This window comes from Aplysia californica, unplaced genomic scaffold (genome assembly GCF_000002075.1).
Source record: "Aplysia californica isolate F4 #8 unplaced genomic scaffold, AplCal3.0 scaffold00126, whole genome shotgun sequence".
Lineage (NCBI taxonomy): Eukaryota > Metazoa > Mollusca > Gastropoda > Aplysiida > Aplysiidae > Aplysia > Aplysia californica.
In genome coordinates, this window is record NW_004797396.1 from 48,411 (window position 1) to 69,896 (window position 21,486).

At 38.4% G+C, this 21,486-nt stretch overlaps 1 protein-coding gene across 1 annotated transcript in view; it reads left to right on the forward strand.

Annotated features, from left to right (window-relative positions):
- Positions 1–13,665, forward strand: part of LOC101861655 (phosphatidylinositol-glycan-specific phospholipase D) — a 30,947-nt gene extending 17,282 nt beyond the window's left edge. Inside the window, exons 13-25 of the mRNA XM_005096311.3 lie at positions 144–256; positions 1,355–1,440; positions 2,687–2,797; positions 3,389–3,457; positions 3,983–4,133; positions 4,877–4,935; positions 5,488–5,588; positions 6,672–6,868; positions 7,788–7,930; positions 8,778–8,865; positions 9,951–10,060; positions 10,605–10,682; positions 12,796–13,665. Coding sequence (XP_005096368.1) covers positions 144–256; positions 1,355–1,440; positions 2,687–2,797; positions 3,389–3,457; positions 3,983–4,133; positions 4,877–4,935; positions 5,488–5,588; positions 6,672–6,868; positions 7,788–7,930; positions 8,778–8,865; positions 9,951–10,060; positions 10,605–10,682; positions 12,796–12,873 — 1,384 coding nt within the window. The 3' untranslated portion in view covers positions 12,874–13,665. The remainder of the gene's footprint in view (positions 1–143; positions 257–1,354; positions 1,441–2,686; positions 2,798–3,388; positions 3,458–3,982; positions 4,134–4,876; positions 4,936–5,487; positions 5,589–6,671; positions 6,869–7,787; positions 7,931–8,777; positions 8,866–9,950; positions 10,061–10,604; positions 10,683–12,795) is intronic.
- Positions 13,666–21,486: the final 7,821 nt, after the last annotated feature.

Below are 21,486 nucleotides of genomic sequence, written 5' to 3' on the forward strand. Positions count from 1 at the left end.
CTTTTTTGTGTTTGATACTCTCTTGTAAAACCTCTAATCTTCAGCACTTATAGGACCTTATTGTGTTGCAAGTGCTGTAATATACGTCCTAAAACTTTTTTTTAAAGACTGCTTATATGAATGAAGTTCATGTTTTTCCCCAGTGCCTTTGCTGTTGCCGACTTGGACCAGGATGGAAATGAGGACCTTGTGGTGGGAAGTCCCGGGCACTCGTCCCCGTCTCATCAGCAGAACGGCATGGTCTTCATTCTCTTTGGTAAGATGCTTGTTTTGCTCTTTCATGTAAGTGCGTAGTTGAAAGGTTCGACTGATTGATCCTGCTTCTTTTCCTTTTCCTCTCTTGTTTCTGTCCATCAATCTTTCTTTATCCGATCACGAAATGACTGTTATTGTGTCAGTGTACTCTGTACTCAAAACTGTGTAAGGGGGCTCTCGTGGCCTAGAGGTTAAGGTGTTGGCCTCTCATTCAAAGGTCCCGGGTTCGATTCCGGGTAGCGACCAAAAAATTTTCTTCTCTAAAATTGTCTCCTTTCCCATCCTTTCCTGATCTCTAGCAATGTTCTGTTGTCTGCTTTCATTTCCACTTTCTGCCCCCACCCCCTCACCCCCTTTGCCCCCTCCTCTGAGCTCCTGACTCTTTCTGCAGCCTTTCTACTGCTACTCCCTGGCTCCTCCTTACTGCTGTCTTTCTGCCACACCCCTGATCTTCTGGTAGGAAAGATCTACACCTAGCCTTCTCGGACAAGGGCGAAAAATCTCGGAGGACCCGTGTGCAAGTTGCGCACGTTAAAGATCCCTTGGTGGTCTAAAATCGATAAGAGTAGGCTTCGGCCGCCACCCGGGCAAAATTCAAAATTTCCTACCAACGAAAAAGTATTAGGTGTGTCCCGCGCGCTCATATGACCTTATGCAGTTGCGAGCGCCGTAAAACCCTATACTAAACAAACAAAACAACAAAACTGTGTAATGGATGTTTAATTCTTTGCTATTTTTCATTTCCGTATATAAGTTTGTAACATTTCGCTATGGCATGGTTTATCTGTGGGTTTCATTCCATTCTCTTTTGGAGGGTGGGTGGGGGGGGGGGGGGGTCTATGTAAAAATTACACTGTATGGACATGGTTTATGTAAATGGAAAGATCTAAATTTCTGCTCCTCTGTTTTTAATCTATTTTGAATTGAATCACTATCAATATCGTTATCCATTTCTATTTACATATGTTTGGGTTGGTCCTTTTTAATTTCCAGGCTTTGCTTTTGCTTCTCATCTCCCAGGTCTGGTCATTTTTGTAAAAGATCTGTGAGTTCAAGATTTTGCACTTATTTTTAGTTTGTTTTTGCTTTTTATCCATAGGTACTAAGGATGGTCTGAAACTTATTCATTCTGAAATCAGTGAAGCGGCGGATATACAGATACCTGGTCCCGAAGAAAACAATGGTGTATGTGATTCATTATTGCTCATTATAAATTTTTGTGCGGTCATTTATGAGTCTGCCTAATTTTGTTAGTGATAAGTTTTGATGTTTTACTAAAGCTGCTCTTGTGAAGAGACTTTAGATTTCTGTACAGAATGTCCTCATTACCATCCGGGTCCAAGTCGGCAACAGCAAAGGCACTGGGGAATAACACGAACTTCATTCATATAAGAGGACATGTATATAGACATAAGTCGTGACACTGCCTCCTGTAACACATAATCTGTAAACAAGAATGAGCGAGAAGCTTAAATTGAATGGTCCAAATAAGAAAAATTGTAAATAATTTGTATAATTCAGGGTGGAAGCTTCTCGGTCATTCTTGTTTTCAGATTATGTGTTACAGGAGTCGGTGTCACAACTTATGTCTATATAACTTTTTTATGTTCCCTATTAATCACATTTTGCAGTTTTCAAAGATTGAAAAATTATACTTTATCAATCTCGGCAGGGAAATTTGAGTTACAATGGCAAACATACATACATACACATATACATACATACATACATACATACATACATACATACATACATACATACATACATATATACATGATCAAACACACAAATGTACAAAGAATGCCAAATACACAATATCACATCAATGCAGAACAATTTCACAAACATGCCATTGCTGGTTGCCACGGTGAAACACTTACACCCACCTTTCTATTCCTAACCCAATCCTTGCTTTTGCAGCCCAAAGTGACGTACACCATTTCACACTAATACAACTCAATGTAGGATTGCTGACTCAGTACTGATGGGACTTGAATTGGAATAAGTTCTATTGTGACAACCTTTAGCTTCTTGTGGTGAACTCCTAAGCTGCAATAAGTGGGGATTTGGTTAACAATGAGAGCTGTATTCACACTGCAGGAGAAATGAATGTGTGTGAACTGGCTGGAATTCTTAATTATAACTCTCTTAGTTAGCAAATATGTATCTGTACATGAATGTCCTCAATTAAGTTGCCAATCAGCAAGCCACCTATCTAGAATTGAACCGCAACTTTTGGACTGTTACTTTTTTTTTAAAGGTAATGATGATGCTTTTCTTTAAAATCATATGAACATAAGCAATCTTCAAATGTCATGAGGATTAGTTTGAAGAATAAACCTAGTCACACAGTGAGGTGAGTTTTTTGTTTTTTTGTTTTTGCTATATCTTGCCCTGTCCAATAAAAAGAAATTATTTTATTCATCTACAGGCCCATTCTCAGTTTGGTTCAACCTTGAGCGTTGTAGACTTTGATCAGGACGGAAGTCTGGACATTGTCGTAGGAGCACCGAGCTTAGGCTCTGTCAACCTGACCTATACGGTAGTGTTTTCAGAGGATTTTGTTTCTTTGATTACGTCATACGTCCTTGTCCTTTCTTGTTATGATGTATGAATCTGAGGGATTGGGTGACTGTTGTTTTTTCTGCCAATGATATATGCTCAGTTCCACTGACATTGAATTTCCTCAAAATTTTTGGTAAGAGTATTATGGCACTTGCAAAACAATCAGGTCATACAAGTGCCAAAGATTAGAAGTGTTACTAGAGTGTAACATACCAACAAAAGATGGAAGAGAGATAAGGATAATAGATGTCTGTTAGGAAAGAAGGAGCGAATCACACCGGAGCACCTGCAAACCACTAACTAGTTCATCATTTTTATTGCAACGGATTAGAATGACACACAACTGTCATGTTTTCTATGAGAATTATCCAATGCGTCTCCCATTACAATGTGTGCAGTCGTGCATGCCAAGGTTTTAAGTTAAATAAGATACCTTTTTTCTCTATTTAAATGTGTAAATAAATTACGAGCTTAAAGTGTGGATATTTTTCTCTTTCTTGCTTTTATTAGTAGTTTTGATGATTATTTACTGTTAGTTTAAATGTGTTTGCATGTATCCCTATTTCAGGGAGGTGCGTTTGTGTACTCCATCTCAAAGCGGCGCAAGTTTGAACTGAAAGAGATTCTTCAGTGTAAGGTAAATAACATTCAAATATATTTCATCCAACTGTTACAATTCACGTAGAGGGACTTTCTGATTTTGAATATATATTAATAGAAAATAATAGATTTCACTTACATAGCGAACTTCCGGTAAAAAAGTGATCGGTAATGCAAAGAACATGCAGTTCCAGTAGAGACTCTATCTCTCTCTCTCTCTCTCTCTCTCTCTCTCTCTCTCTCTCTCTCTCTCCCTCCCTCTCTCTCTCTCTCTCAAGTGAGAGAGTGTATGAAATTAAAGCCTATTAATCATATATCTCATTGGTTTATGTTCATGAACGCCTTATTAAACTGTTGCTTCTATATCTATGGCTCCCCAAAATTCAGTATGTATTTAGAATCTTGAACTCTTTTTCAGCTTGTTGCTCTTGAATAATAACTTTTGTTTGGCATTTCAGACTTTGGCTTCCATTGATGTAAACTCTGAGCAGTTTAACGACGTCACAATGTACTTTTTGAACTTTAATGATAACTTTGATAGATGTTTCATCTTTCATATCAGGAACTTTACTGTAATCTGGGATCTACTTTGGCCTCCGGTGACTTAAACTCTGACCAGTTTGATGACATCATCATCGGGTCCCCCTTTGCGCCTGGTCAGGGGGAGCAGCAAGGCATGGTGGTCGTGGTGCCCTCTGACGGTCTGCTTACTGGTCAGTTGGATTTCTTTGTTTGCTTCTTATCGCATTTTTGTCTCCGATATCGTTCCTGTTTGACCTTCCACTAGGTGCAATATCTTATCATTTTTAAGGTGAAGCATTTGATGTGTTTAGATACAAGGCTCCACGTTTGAGTGTGTGTGTGTGGGGGGGGGGGGGGGAGATTATAAGAAAAACTAAGAAAAACAGCCCTCACCGAAATATGAACTTAACATCATTTTGTTAGTCATGGTTGTAGTTGAAAAAGCTACAACTGTACTTAAATTTATACCCCTCTTTCCTTTACGTCAATAGTGCTTTACTCCCTTTTCCTGTCTGGCTTAGCCGTCCCGGCATTAAATGATAGTTATTTTGTCAATCTGAATCTCGACTCAAACAAACATTTGTTACTGCTTAGCGCTATTATTTAAAGTGTGTTTCAACTCTTATCTGGCAATTGTCAAAATTTGTCTCTTAACAAAAGTAATCGCTTATCAATGATAATTTTCAGATGAAGTGTAGACTCTATTCATACCTTTTAGTAATATGATATAAGAAATATAAAAATTACATTAATGCTGAAGTGCAGGCTTATAAAAGAACTGAACCCACATGTTTTAAACTAGTGACCAGCACTCTGCTTCTCAGCCACGGTGTCAGCTCAAACAAAGGATAGAGTAATCATCTTGTGAATATTATAAATCACAATGTCATTTGGGAATTTTTCTCAAATTTTGATTGCTTTTCTCTGTTTTCAGGTAAATCTGGAATTAATTTGGACGTCTCTCAGGCAGAGCAGATCTTCTATGGCAGTCAGGTCTGTGGTATATTTTATCATGTACTTTGAACTTGGCAATAATTATTGAATGGAGCATGGGTCTTCACAACTTATAAAGAATAAGAGGATATCACCTTTGTCACATGTAAATTAAGTAACCTCAGTTTGGTTTCATTCATGTTGTAAAGCTGGGTCAAACAAAGACACTTTGTCCCTGTTATTACAAGTACACTACCTGTACAAGAAATGTCACCTGTGCAAACTACCGCTTCCCATTCCCACATGCATTTTTTTTCTATTGTAATAGTACTGCCCAAACGTTCACCTGTCTTAAGGCGACCACTTTTCTCTTAGATAATGGGTGGCTGTCTTAGATAGATTCAACTGTAATTATGAGTACCTTCTAAAAAGCGTACAGCAACTTGAAAAACAGGAGACCATTTTCTCAGGTTTGTATAAAAACCCTTTATCAGATGTTTAGTTTGTTGGAAAAGCTTACTCCTAGCATCCCTGATATCTAACAGCCGGTCAAAGAAGTAGGAAAACCAACAAATCGAGTTTCTGTAAGGAAAATATCTTTGTTTGCCACAGAACTACAGCTGGTTTGGCAGCAGCCTTGACGTGAAGAAATTTGTTGGAAAAGATGAGACATGGGTTGCTGTTGGAGAGCCAAATTATCGGAGATGTTCACTGTAAGTCTTTTTTTAGCTTTAATTAGATTTTGAGTTTGTTTCTGCTGTAAGTAGCGAGCATGGGATTGACGTAAGATAAAATGAGATAAATTTTATTAATCGGCATTTGAACGGCATTGTTCTACGGATGCATATGTGCCCGCACACTCGTACATACCCTTACCTACACATGCCCACGCACGAACACATGCACACTTAAGCACACACTCATGGTCAGACTATCCTTCTTTCGTCTGGTCCAAAGCATAAAATATAAGGGGTTTAGGAGTGCAAGAAAAGGGCATTCTAATTAAATTATGTCTTAAAATGATTCATACAACCTACTTTGACATTATCACACTGCCGTTTGTGGTGTAATGATTGTTGGGCATTTCTCCATCGTACACTGATGCTGTTAGTTATTTCCCATTTGGAGAGGGTTTCTAATTGAGTATGTCAATTGGGACATTGTATCTCTCTGGGCAGAGGGTGGCCCTGACAGGTAGAGTCTAAGCAACTGACCTCCTAAATGATTAAAATTGTGTTGATGGGAGCCTAAAACATCTACAATTACAATTTCACAGACATCTCCACTATAGCGAACACTTTACGCAGTATTGGTTTGTTGGATTGCAATTGTCCAACTGGTGTTTTTTTTTGTTTTAGCAGAGGTTTTACGGCGCTTGCAACTGCATAAGGTCGTAAGAGCGCCATGGGGTGGATGTCAACAGTGGATTCCTTATAGGGAATCAGACTTACCCAGCTCACCTCTCTAGCTTCAACAGCACAAAGTCTGCTTCGACTATCAAGGCATCCCGGAAACAGCGGGTCACAAGAGTGTGACAAACATACAAAAGAAGTAGAGGAATAATGACAATAGTAAGGATTAGGAAAGAAAAAACAATAGTTCCCAGTTTCCATTCAGGCACAGTTATGAGAATTGACATTGATGAATCAGCCCATGTACATGTACAATTCTACTGTGCATAAGAACAGGTTAATGTCCCCCCTTTGGGAATGGCCTAAAGACACTTCAGTCAGCAGCACCACCCAGGGGGGGTATGTCCAACTGTTTGACACTGCTGTATGTACTTCTTTCCACAGAGCAAACTGCACCTACAACAGCAGGGATACTCAAGCAATCGGCAAAGTCACCCTCATGAAGGCCAAAGATAATGTCGTCACTCCGCAACATAAGCTGTTTGGATCTGAGGAGTTTGAAATGTTTGGAGCCAGTGTCAGCTTAGGACGTCCTTACGGAGGGCGGTCAGAAATATTGGCTGTGGCAGCCACAGGAAAATGTGAGACCAGTGACTTCTTTTTCTTTACTTTCAGTGTTGAAAAGGGTGCTTAAACTATGCCACTCTCATACTGTCCCAAACCACACCGTGCCATGCAAGACCACACCTCTATATGTGAGGCATCATGATGAAATCGGGCGCTCGTCAAAATAATAATATCAGAGAAATTGGCATTTTTCTGACTGTTGGGCAATTTTAATTTTCTTTTTTGGGCACCACACCTTTTATATCTATTTAAAAACACATTTCTGTGTTGATTTTACTGAAAGACGTTGATTAGAGGCACAAAAAATATCAATTTTCAGTTTCCAAGGACTCTCAAGCTATGGAAATTATCAAACTTTGGTGGCCATTTTCTCGCAAATCTCACCTCTGAATCCAGGCGACCCTGCCCTCCTTCAGTTGCAAATATTTTGACTTCTGCTCAACATAGGTGGATATTTTTTTCACCAAAAGCAAGGCAAATGAACAGGCTTTAAGATGATACCAGTAACCCCACATACCCAAAAATTGACGAAGGCCTGATTCCACCATGTCGCGACACATATACCACACTATACCAAACCATACCATACCATGTCATACCATGTCATGCCATGTCATACCATGCCATACTGCTCCGCACCACACCACATTATATCATACCATACAATACCATCCCACACCATACTTTACCTCCCTTCAGTTTCAGATTAACTTAATTGTGAAAAACTTAAACAAAACCCCCAAAAAAACTCAGAGAAAGTGTTAAAGAATGTTTTTGTCTCATGTTGTGGTTTAAACCAACAAATAACTTGGGGTCATGAATTTTGATAAGCGGAGATAATCTGTGTGTTATCCCTCGCCAAATCTCCCTTGCCCTGCCCTGCCCTGGCTAATACTAATTGACAATACTTTGGGGTTGTCTTTTTTCTTCCAGCTGTAGAAGCTAAGGTGGAATATATCCCCTTTAGCTTCCCTCAAGTGGGTTCAGTCTACCTTTATAACTTGTCAAACCCTGTGAAGCCCATCGCTGTTTTCAATGGTGACAGACGCTATGGGCGCTTTGGGGCCCAGGTCAAGGCGAGTTCACACTTTTTCTCTATTTTTAGTTTCTGTAAGTCTCCTCGTTTATAGATTTCTTGCCTTTGATTATTTGTGCTTTATATTATTTCTTATAAATTATGTATGTGTCTGCAGCATGTTGCAAAACATTCACCTTTGAAAAATCTGTCTTGTGCTGCTGTGATCGGCTCTAATCCAAAATTTGAAATTTTTAATACTATTTTTAAAAGGATTGGAGATAAGGTACTTACTGAAGGTGCCAGTTTTTAATAGCTATGATAATTAAGCTATCTGAAATCCCTTTAAATCAATATTTTTGTTTGATGATTAATGCTTTAAAGAGGGGAGCAGCACCTGAAAATTTCCATTTTGGGTTAAATTATTGAATTTTGAACAGTCAGTGATTTGAACAGTGTCATTACTATATAGAAAAAACAAACGGGGGGGGGGGGGTAGAAGTGGTCGTTAGGACAGGTGATTGTCTGTTACAAATGTCCGTTAGAATAGGATTGACCATACTTGTTAGATATGCTTGTTTATTGTTTTTGCTTTTTTGTTTTGAGTGCTAGGTGACTGCTGTATGTTCAGTTGCTCCTTTTCCTGTTCTTCAGTCAGTTGATGACATTTGTTTAGAGATCTGAAGCCGAGGGCTAAGATTTTAAATATTTCATTTATTTAATTGATATTGTTAGTATTTCTTTCTGAAAAAAAAAAATAGATTGTAATTTTTCCAGGTCATTTCTCTTGTTAATTCTGGGCCCAGAGTGTTTTTCTTTTATGATCACTTTTCTTTTCTTTTATTATTCAAAAGAAGAATGAAATTCAATTCATGACCTTCCCTTTTGTTTCTTTTCTGCTGATGCAGTTTGCTGATCTAAATGGAGACTTTGTGGATGATCTCATCATTGGAGCCCCCCTTCGCACCAAAGATTTAACCGAGGAAGTTGTCGGAGGTGAGACATAGGCACCCATTTACGTGTTAATTTGTCCCAAGTATCATGAGGATGGTGTAAAGTTCCAAAAGATATGAAGTCATTCATCTATTTAATACATGATCAAGTTTCAATGAAAGATCATATTATGTGGTCTTAAAAAGTGTTTCAGATCATGTGAGTATTAAGACACATTAGCAAAATTTATTATGTCAAAGTTATAATTATTATTCATTTCTGAATTTAAGCCATGTAGATAGATCCTCAATATTTTAGTGAGTTTGACATTGTTTAGTTTACTAGTTGTTTACAACCCACAATTCGTATACATTCCCAACTTTGTTTTTGTTTTTTAAGAAAGCCACCTCCATCTGTTAGATTAGATGCAGCAGAGAGAACTTGAAAACCAATAAAAGTGGGATACTATTCGCTGAAAATAAAATTCAAAATTTGCCCAATAGAGATCATGCTCATAATGTTCGGGGGGTTCTTTTTTGTTTTGAGATGGAATGTTCTTGATTTGTTTAATAAACAGAGGGGGAAATTCATCTTGTAGTGACAATTTTGTAGCCAAGTTTTCTTTGACTGAAGCCTGGTTTTTGCATCGTTTCATGGTTGATCGCGACTTTTTTGAGCTCTGATAATTATTTTGACTTTTTAAAGCTTTAATATCCCCCCGGGGCAGTGCCACTGACTGTAGTGTCTTTAGGCCATTCTCAAAGGGGGGACATTTCTCGTTCAAGCACAGTAGAATTGTAAATGGGCTGGTTCATGTCACGCTCATAACTGTGCCTGATCTACAACAGGGAACTGCTGCTTTTTCTTTCCTGATCCTTACTATTGTCATTTTCCTCTACTTCTTTTGTATGTTTGTCACTCTCTTGTGACCTGCTATTTTGGGGTGCCTTGATAGTCGAAGCAGACCTTGTGCTGTTGAAGCTAGAGAAGTGAGCAGTCTGAGTCTGATTCCCTGTAAAGACTTCTCTGTTGACACCCACCCCTTGGCACTCATATGACCTTATGAAGTTGCGAGCGCCGTAAAACCCTCTACTATTTTTTTTTTTTAAAAGCTTTAATGAAGACTGAGTCATGATCTGATTTTTCAGCTGAACAAGGCCTGGTGTACATCTACTATGGGGGCAGCAGATTTCCAGTAGGAGACGCCACTAATGAATGCAGACCTCTGACTCCGGTCAATCCTTGCCCTGGAGTGACGGTATGTGGAGTTTTAAATAAATAATGTCAATGTAGGTCTCTAACCGCATAAGTTTGTAATTTTTCATTTCAAATTCTGTTAGCAGTACTTTACGGATATAAACTATTTCAACAATGCGGTCAAAATGCTAAAATGAGAAACATCTACTTAAAGAGAAGAAACATTTTGTCGGATACTCTGGTGCTATATGCTTCATCTACTGTCTCTAATTTTATAGCCCCAATCTGTGTGAGTGCACTAGAATAGCCTGATAGTATTGAAAGCACTGTATGCCCTTCAGTTTTATATATTTCAGTTATATCCATGCATGTATCTCTCTCTACTGATTTCTTTCCAAGCAGTGATCTAAGAATGCCATTCGCCAGATGGTTTTTTTTTAGCTCTGAAGCATTAGATTTGTCAAGCATTCTGATCTTTGTGCAACAGTTTATGTCCCCTTTTTTATAGTCTCAGCTTATCGTTTTTACTTTTAGTCTGGCTATTTTTGTACTCTTGAGTTACTACATGTTTACCTAATCATATTCTTTTTGTCTGTTGTTCGCAGGCTTCTGTTGTGCTGAATCTCAAAGAGAACTTGGCTCGCTTTGGTTCCCAGATTGCTGTCGTCAAAGGGAAAAAGAAGGTAAAAATATCACTGTTGAATTTTCCCCCTTTTTGTATTGTCTGGTGATTTTTGCAAAATGAAGTGCAGGGTGTCCAGATTGCTATCAGGGGAACTTGGCGCGGTGGTGACCTCCAGACTGCAGTGCACTTTAGTTTGTTGGTTTGTTTCTTTTAATTTAAGTTCAAAATCCTTTTTATTATGATCGAGGTGATTTCAAATTGAAGTTGCAAGGCAGAAAAGACAAAATGTTGTGGAATATTTGGTTGATTAGTGGTTAAGCTACTGAACTCAAAATTGCTAGGTTGCCGCTTTGGAAATTTGAGTTTCAGCTCAGCTAGACATTGTGTCCTTGGGAAAGGCACTTTACATTAATTTTCCTGACTTCAGTCAGGTGTGAATGGATACCAAGCGATAGACAGCAAAAGATCTTGTCAGTATATTAGAGTTTTAACGCCTTTAAAAATGGCATTTTGTACTGTATGCTTCCCAAGAAGTTGAGATCATTTCAGAATGCTATCAGTCTTCTGGGGGTAATAGCACAAGTTCTGTACAATTTATTATTATTATAATTATTTTTATTATTATTATTATGTTCCAAATGTTTAGAATGTGAAATTCTGGTCCGAGTTGATGTCAGGGTGTTGTAGTTTCTTCATTTCCTTCTGTGATTTCTGTCAACTGTTTTTTTCCATGTGTCTTACAGAGCTTCTCTTCACGTCAAAACAAAACCCGTCATTATTATTTGGCAAAGGGGTGGGTGGTCGGAGGGCTCCACTGCTAAGCCCCCCTTTTTTACTTTTCTTTTGTTCTCTCTGTCTGTCTGTCTGTCTTAGTGGCCCTGCACTAAATGGTCATTATTGGGTGCCATGCTTCTCTTCATTTAAAACTAAGCTTTGGTAACAAGATAAAGGGAAACTGTAATAATAATATCATTTATTAATAGTGGATGAGGGGGATGAAGTTGATGAAAATAGTTGGAGACAGAGGCTTAAATTTGAGCAGAGAAGACCTATGAGAGCAAAACCTATTGGTTGATCTGTCTCAGCTAGTACAGTAGAACTCGGACTCAACAAGGTTGTCGGGCCTGACCTAAAATCTCGTTGAATCCGAGTGTTCATTATGGCAAACATGAGGTTTTGTGTAGATAATTACAGGCACTGAGCAAGTAATGTATGATGGTGCCTGAAATGCCTGCATATTATGAGCTGTGCAAAAAAAAGACCCGATTTGTTCAAATGCATGCCTGTGTGATCTCGATTGCTTGCCAAAAAGTTGTGTTGCTGTGTAGAGCCTAGCATACGGCAACTTCTGATTCCATAGACCAGCGCACAATTCATTACCTAGATCTACGTCAAGACTAGCTTATCATTGTAATAATGATCAGTTGCGGGGGGGAAAAAGACTGATGCGTTTGTACCTGCGACGTTCCATGCCCGGCACAATGGTGCCCCCCCCCCCGGACACACGCACACAGTCACACGTGTGCAGGCCACCCTTCCAAGCCCAACACACGCTAGAGTAGACACATGCGCATGCCAACAACGCATGTGTTGATGGAAGAAGGCTGCTGATTGGTTGCATGCAATCAGCTAAGTGAATAATGGTTCACGGTGCAAGTGCAATGAATAGTTTCGAGGAATAGATAAAATTCTTTGTGGGAGAAAAATGAGCGAAGCCCCTTTTGTGGGAGGCTGTTCACCCTGGAAGCGACCTCGTTGAATCCGAGCTTGCTGATTTAAGTGTTCGTTGAACCCAGGTTATTTTTATTGATTTTAAAGAAGAAAAAAAAACGGGGAGTCCATCTCCTTTCGTTGAATGAAAGTTCTCGTTGAATCCAAGTTCCAGTGTACTGATCATGCTAACACAATCATATAAGTGTACAGTAATTCTGTTCTCAGTTCAATATAACAAAGGGCACATTTCTGGCCATGAGATAGAACTGTCAACATTTTAAAAATGTCCTGCAAGTTTATATAAATAAATAGCATTAGTCCAAGAACTTTTAGATAATTCAAGTAACTTTATCTGACATATTTGGGCACTATATTTCTGTAATGTGCAAAGTCTCTGTTAGTTTCTCCATGTTTTATTACATGTCCCTGCTTGTTGCCATTTCATTTTTTTTTTTCAGACTAACCTGCTTGTGACAGCTGAAAACAGTTCTCGAGGAGCACGACTTTCTGGAGCTATTGCGGTGTACAACTTTTAGCTTCATGCTGGCTGATTTGATTCCCGATTTCACAGCAGTGACTCTTGTTATCTGGCAAAAATCAATCAAGCAGGCTCAAGATTTGGAAATATTTTCTCTTATTGATGTAAAAACTGCTGAACAGGAGTGTGGCAACCAGAAGTCTTTCAGAAATTTCTTCATTTTCAAAATGTTTTAATGTTCCTCTTGTTTTTGTAAGAATGTGTTTGAAGCAACGATAATCAAAAGTCTTGTTTCTGTGTTGGTTTACATTTCTAAATATCATATTAACCAAGCCTTGATAAAGTTGTACTTTTCGGTCAACCCAATGTCATTAAAAGTAAATTGTTCAGATTTGGGTGTCATATTCTCATATAAGTGTACAGTAATTCTGTTCTCAGTTCAACATAACAAAGGGCACATTTCTGGCCATCAGATAGAACTGTCAACATTTAAGAAATGTCCTGCAAAAGTCCTGTCATTTTGCATTCCAATAATATTTTTGTACTTATCAGAGTTGAGTCAAGTTGTACGAGGTCTGTCTCAAAATAATGTTTCCCTGTCATGCTGTCCTCACATAAAATTATAAATCACCTTGTATTTAGTATCAACAGAAAGCTTATTCATATACCCTTTCAACGAAAGAACCATCGAGTTCCAGACATTTCTCCAATCGATGTACCAAGCTGTCAGTGGTCAGTGATCGTTTGTCCAAGGTCCTGAGTGCTTTTCTCAACCTGTAGTAGTCACCATTGACAGTTACGCCAGGTGTGACTAGCCAGCTCAATATGATGCCACTCATGTCGAAAAAAACAATGCATCACCTTCCTCTCCCTGTGTTTTCTGCCTCCCATGTACAGTGTGCGCTTCATCTTTCATATCAGACATCCCACCTTCATCCTCCCTGATCCTTTTCCTTACTGTTTGAATTGAATTCCCTATTACTGTGTGTAATATATCACCATGAGTTTCAACTGCAGACTTGCCGAGAAGAGTTGAAAATTTGATCACAACTTGGACATCGTAGCGTGAGAAAGTTGTATCAATGTTTTGCTCAGCCATTTTCCTCGAATTTGCCTTGGACAAAGTACACAAGAACACCACACTTGACACGTCACAGCTCTATGACCCGTTCACCAATGCACTTGCTATTTGGTGCCGAGATGTTTTTAGACACAACTTCATGATGTCACAAAATTTAGTGACTGTTGGTTGCTTACTTTTGATTTTGTGGAGGAGGGCAACTTTATTCTGAGACAGACCTCGTAGTTTGATTAATGATACCACCCATCTACAAGATGTGTTCTCCATTGATTAACAACACATACTTATTCCGATACATCTGTTTGGTGTTGTTATAATTTATTTTCCTTGTTGCACAATTAACGAATAAAAAATATATGTGCAATTTTGCGTGTTTCGGAATGATTGATGAAATTTGAAATCTTACCTGTGTACCCAGACTGGGCTACTGGTCATAAAGTTGCTGTCATCAAAAAGTATGTCTTTCATCTTACTTACCTTAGCTGATTTTTTTTATGTGTGAAAGCATGAAAAGGCTTTTCTTAGTCTCATTTTCATTTTTCAATCAATTCATTTATATGTTTTGTGATTCAACAGAAATGTAGGTGGAGCAGGGTTTTCAGAAGTCAATGTTTTCCTTTTCATAATAGAATGTTTATTATATCAATATCTCAGAATCTTTTTTTTATTTTTCTCTTTGTATTGTGTATTATAGTAGAAATAGGAGTTAGTTTTATTCCTGGTGTTTATTCTTGTCAATAAACCTGATTTGGGGTCTAAGTCTGACCATGTTGCATTATTTCAACTAGTGGAAAATTATAGTGCATGCTTCTCTCAAATTTGGTCATCAGGAACATTAAGTTTGAGTAACTGGTAGTACAAGATCTAAAGTTTTCATATCATACTGTTATAATTGTCTCCCTATGTTATAAATATCTTCCTATTGGACCTGTTTATGCTCAAAGATGGAAGTCTTTAATTTGATGGGAATACTCTATGTGTTAAAGTATCTGTCCAAAATGTTTTTCTAGGAACAGATTTTTTCAAAATTTGTTTTGTCCACTTTGCATTTTTCATGATTTCTTTATATAAAGAAAAGCTCTTTTATTCTAAAATGTGGAGATTGCAGCTATTATTGTCAGTTGAACTTCTACATTGACTGTATTTATCTACTGAGATTGGATTTTGAATTCGTTTTATTCTTCTGTGATTGAAATGAGGATATGTGTTTTCTCAGGGATTTTTTCCTGGTGATGGGTTTTATCTTGCATTTTTTTCCTCTATATTATATCTAATATCCTTGGAAACTGAGAGCCTTTGCTGTCAGCTGTCTCTGTATTATCATCATCATTACCATTGCTTTTCTCACCCTGCACCGGGGTATAGGCCACAAACAAACACTTTCCACCTTTCTCTATCCTGGGCTAGCCTCTTGATGTTATTCCATGTCTTCCCACTTTTCTGTACCTCAATTTCTGTGATTCTTCTCAATGGCATGTGAGCAATGGATGTCTATCATCAGAATTCTTGAACCATGAAGTGTGACCTCTTCTATTTCCATCCAGTGACATATGAAATTATGAGAATAGTGTTGCCCACACAAATCTCTCCGCGTGAAGAACTTGCATACATTGAAATACATAACCTTTTAAGTGTGAATATGGATATATGGTACTCAAAACTACTCTTAAGTATTCCTCTGGTATCTTTTTTAGGTTCTGGTGATAGGAAATTTAATTTTAATTGTTGAGAAAGTTTGTGTCATTTCTTTACTCAGATTTTCATTTCTGTTGAACGAAATTCATTTAGTCTTTTTGCTACTAATTGCTTTACATTCTTTTGACATTATCATTATCTACTTGCACCCCTTTACTGCTCAGAAGAACATCCAGTGGGACAGTTTACAATTTCTGTCTTGTGGTCAAAGTCTGTTTCTCCTGTTGCTTTTTTTTTTTAAAGAGGCTTATTCCAGCTAATAGTTTTTGAAAGGACTTTTTTGAGGTTGTACTGGAGATTCTTAAGTTTGATTTTACTCAGTAAGTTTACAATTATGTAAGTGTGCAGTGTAATTTGGAATTCCATTGAGTACCAAAGTGCCATTTGTATTTGTGTTCTTCTGTGTTTTGAAGTAAACCCTAAATACTTAATTATCATTATCCTCATGCTATGCATCCTTTGGCCAACGCAGTTCCCTTGTTATATCTTATCAGAAGCTGTTCTCCTAATAAGCACCTGCAAAATTTCTTCTTGTTATGAAGATCCCATTTACTTGTCTTTAATTGTTGGGGCATAATGTGGAAATTGATTATACTTCTTTTTTTATCCTGTTTGTTCCAGGGATTCAGGTTAAAATAGTTTGCTGTCCTTCGTACTTTATGAAAGGTTTGATTTTCTTTGATCAAAACTTAGCTTCCTAAGTCCTGCTGTATCTGCTACCTTGTGTTTTAAAGTTTTTTCACAGCACAACTAACAATATGTCATTCTAACTTTTTTTTAAGTTCTTCAATTAAACTGACATATATTTTGGTCCCAGTAAACTCTGTAAGACAAACAGCTGAACTGGTTATCATTTTGTCAGCGCAATTATGCCTTTAAAACTTCATGTTAAAGTATAGTCTATGTACAGGTGACTCAAAGAGTGAACAGTACAAGAAAAACCAATAAGTAGCTTGTTATCTTGTTTTTTCCATGGCATCGTCACAGCTGTTTATTTTCTTTTATTGATTGATATCTTCCGGTAATATTTATTATCAGTGATTGCACAGTCCAGTCTATGGTCTTTTTACATGTGGTGGTTTTCCTGTTTCAAATTCTTTTAGCAATCAGTGTCTCACCAACATCTGCGATGTATGTAACTGAAATTGAAAACAGGGACCTTCTCTGTTTACTTAATGGCTGACTTCTGCATTGTTTTTTAATTACATGTATGTTTAGAGTACTTAACAATAAAAGTTATTTCTTCCCCTCATTTCTATGAGCAGCATATGCTTTTGTTTCTGCTGTTAACATCCTGCAAGGGTCTTTCTCGGAAAATTCAGTCTGAAATTTTGTAAGCAGTTATTTTGAATGGTTGCATTATATTGCCCACTTTTCTATAGTATGTGCAAGGTTCTCTGGCTTTTCTGATGCCCATGTCTAAGAGATTTCATTTTCTGTGTTACACAATCTATGATCCTTGAAATCTATTTTAATCACATTTAAAAGGGATTTCTTTTTACTAAGAGTTCGTTGGAAGGTTTTAGCTCAAGTAAAGAATAACCCTCCAAATAACCTACTATAATTTACTGATGGTACAACCTTCAGTGTATGCACAAAGATGTTGATGGTGTTTGAGGGGTGGGGGGGTTGTTAACTTTTGCTGATTTGTTTTGTTGTACAGTTGAGCTTGTTTTTCAATACAATATGCATATCAGCAATTTGTAAATCATGTCATATATATATGAGAATGTCTGTGAAATTAATTTTGCAAGTATTATTAAAAAGAGTTTTGTACTTTTTGCTCAAGTGCACTTCTTTTTTTATGTTCTCTTTCCCTTTCATTTGATACTGCCATTGGTACAAAAGAAATGACAAGAACTTTTTTACATAAGTCTCTAATGTAGCGTCCCAGCATCCATCTTTTTTGGACACAATAAACGGATCATTTCGAAGGCCTAACACTTATTTCCCTGTCAGGACAGAGTAAAGAGTAATCAACTGTCAAGGGTTCTTCCTCATTTCAGGTTTGAACCTTCATGTTTTGTCTTATAATCAAGTAAGGGGGCTCTCATGGTCTGGAGGTTAAGGTATTTGCCTCTCATTCTAAGGTCCCAGGTTCGAATCTGGATAGTGAAGAAAAAATTTTCTTCTCTAAAATTGTCTCCTTTCAGCTCCTTTCCTGCTCTCTAACAAGGTTCTATTGTCTACTTTCGTCTCCACTTTCTGCCCCCACCCCCTCACCTCCTTTCCCCCCTCCTCTGAACTCCTGACTCTTTCTGCAGGCTTTCTACTGCTACTCCTTGGCTCCTTCTTACTGATCTACACCTAGCCTTCTCAGACAAGGGCGAAAAATTTCGGAGGTGCAAGTTGCGCACATTAAAGACCTCTTGATTGTCTAAAATTGATAAGAGTAGACTTCGGCCGCCACCCGGGCAAAGTTCAAAATTTCCTACCAACTGAAAAGATTTAATGTGTCCAGTGAGCTCATATGACCTTATGCAGTTGCGAGCGCCAAAAAACACTTACCTAGAAAAAAAGTCAAGTAAACACCAAACTATGTCGTCACAAGTATCAGTTGTGACAAATGAGAATGGAAAAAATAATGGAGAGTAGAGCTGTACCCCGGTAGCAGACCCGCTTGTGCTCGCAAGCCCCTAATTCAAGTCACAAGCCTTAAATCACTAGGTCAAATCATCAAATCAAATCACCAGCATGATAAGTTGAGTCTAGCCGTCTTGCCTAAGTTTCAAGTCCACAGCAACTAGCAATCCGCGAAGCCACTCTTGTCAGACCCCCTCATCCTCCCCACCTTGCTTGCAATCCACGAAGCCACTTACGTCAGAAAAAGAGAGATGGGGGAGAGAGAGAGACCCCGCTCACAGTGTCACTACGTGACGCTGTAGTCTGCTCAATTAATTGAAGGCTAGCAACGGACGCCCGTCAAGTCTCAAATGTCGCTCGCAGCTCAGCAAGTCCCATGATTCCCATTGTCTTGCTTTGTGCCAGTGACTTGCTCGAAGTTTGGCAAGTCTCTCGGATCCCATTTTTTGCTTTGGCTCCCAGGACCAGCTAGCAACCTGGCAAGCCACTCGGCTGATTTGCTACAGCAGCGAGCAGCAAGACTGCTCGCAGTGTGAACTCTGAACTGTGGAGGAAGGGAGAGGCTGTGCTTGTTTTGGAGCGAGACGTAAAGAGCCGAAGTTATTTCTAACTTCCCGCCATTGATCAGCTTAGCGAGTGGATAAGTGAGAGGGAGCGTGGTATTGTAGTAATAGATAGGTTTCTGGTAGTAATAAGAATAAGTAGACTTAGATTACCCTGGAATGGAAAACTCCAGGGGTCGTTGTGATTGGCTTTTGCATCGTTTTATGTATGTAACCTATTTTGTAGATGTTTTACACTCACAGTGACATAATGCAAAACATTTAGGAGACGGGCTAGGCCTACTTCAACCCAATGTCGTGAGCCAACCTCGGCTGAGAGGGAACAACACCCCAGAAGAAAGACGGAGGTTCTCAGTAAAAATTTCTCCCCATACGGGAATCGAACTGAGGTCTTTTGCGTGTGACGACGAAGCTCTTGGCTCATGCACATTAATAAACAAACAGGTCTTTGCATCGTAAGAATAGCCGATCCATTATTAATTTTTAAGTGCATTGAATGGAGCTTTTTATTTTTTACAACCGACTGAAAAAACAAAACAATCTTGCACTTTTGGTGCAAGCCTCTCAACGCAAATAACCAGAATCTTTTGTAATATGTACTGAGCCCACAGCCATGAGAGTTTGCGATGTCACGACACAGTACAGCAACACTGTCCGCGAGTCACAACTCACCGGAAGTTCCCCCCAGGTAGTGAGCGGGAGGCAAAGCCTGCTCGCAAGCCTCTAGCGCAAGCCGCCCGCTGCTCGCAAGCATCTAGCGCAAGCCGTCCGCTGCTCGCAAGCCTTCGATTAATCGAGCAGACTCCAGCTCTAATGGAGAGTTTGTCAGCACAACACATTCATAGTTAACTCCTTGGCTGATTTAAAGGTAGCACAACAGACTACAATAAACATAAGGAACGCAGAGAGTACAGATTATATCACAATAGTGAAAATTTAATAAAGGAATGTATCGAAGTATATAAAAGTACATGTGTATAAAAATTTCACACTTGAAAAGCGGCCATGGCCATGTCAGTAAGCTAAAAAACTTAGTCTCTGAAAAGTGTTGCCCTAGGACAAAAACATGATGCTTGGGTCACAACAAGCCTACATATATAGAAGCACACACAACATATTTAATGTATATCTTTCTGAAATCAAATGTATTTGTGTAACAATTGTTGTTACTGTGTCTATGCTACAGAAGAAAAGAAAAAAAAGGTATTGGAGAAGTAAAAAAAAGCTCATGTGGAATAGATCAAGCTAACAGTGAAGAAAAGTAAGGGTATTTTATATATATAGCTGTCCTCTCATACATACATGTCAAATTGTGACAGGTATATCATAATTAGATTATAGACTATGGGTTTTCAAAACAATGCATTCAGACAAAATAAGAATTATTTTGTCATTTACTTTCAAGGGCTGCAGTACATATTCTTAAACTTCCTAAAAGTTTTCACACATCGAAATTCAAAACATAAACTTATCAATATATCATAGCAACAGAATGTCTACAGCACTCTCTGCTTAATGATGAGTTAAATGAGCCGTAGAGTGAGTTCAAGAAATTAATATAAATATTAATTATTCACACATTTTTTAAAACATACAGATAATTAACTTTTCTGATAAATAGAAATATCACTCATCTGTCCCTGCCACCATTTTTGTATAACCTCACTTTGTATTCTTCTCTCCCATGCCAAACAGAAAGAACTTTTTCTCTTTCTATAACAGAGGTTCAAGCACTCAAGGTGTCAAACAGGCAAATAGAAATAAAAATAATGCCTTGACAGTTAGGGAGCTAAGAGTGTTATAGATAGTAGGTGCATGATTGATGCTCAACAAAGGACAACACACGTTCCCCCCAAAAAAATACTGTCAAAATGACCTGTACTGTAAATAGAAAGTATACTCTGAGACTGTAGCTATAACTAAAGAAATTTCCTTGTTTTGGTGACAGCTGGCTTTGATATAAACTTACAGCAAGCAGTAAACAAGGCACCAGGTTCTGTGGTGCAATAGTTTGATTCTGCTATAACACACAGAAGATGGGAATTTGATTCCTGTGTAGGGAAGTTATTACATCAAATGTCTTCCCCTCGGCCTTCATTCGCCCTTTAAAGCAGCCCGCCTCCTTAATAATCTAGATAGGATCAATTGAAGTGAAATTATATTTCCCAATCACTCTGACACAACTCTGTTTTCCATAGATTTGTTCACTGTATCACTTGTCACTAGCTGGACCTTGTTCAAGGAAAAACAAAGCATCCACACCACTCTCACAAACCACTATAAGCTCTCAGTTTTCAATTTCCTCAAAAGCTGTTGAGACAATCAGACTCTGATTAGTTTAGTTTTAGTAGAGCTTTTTACTGCGCTCGCAACTGCATAAGGTCTTATGAGCGCCAAGGGGTGTATGTCAACAGAGAAGTCCTTACAGGGAATCAGACTTACTCTGCACACCTCTCTAGCTTCAACAGCACAAGGTCTGCTTTGACTATCAAGGCACCCCGGAAATACCAGGTCACAAGAGTGTGACAAACATACAAAAGAAGTAGAGGAAAATGAAAATATTAAGGATGAGGAAAGAAAAAGCAACAGTTCCCTGCTGCAGATCAGGCACAATTATGAGCGTGACATGATGAATCAGCCTATTTACAATTCTACTGTGCTTGAACGAGAAATGTCCCCCCTTTGGGAATGGCCTAAAGACACTAGTCAGAGGCACTGCCGCGGGGGGGAGAGTCTGATTAAAAGACCT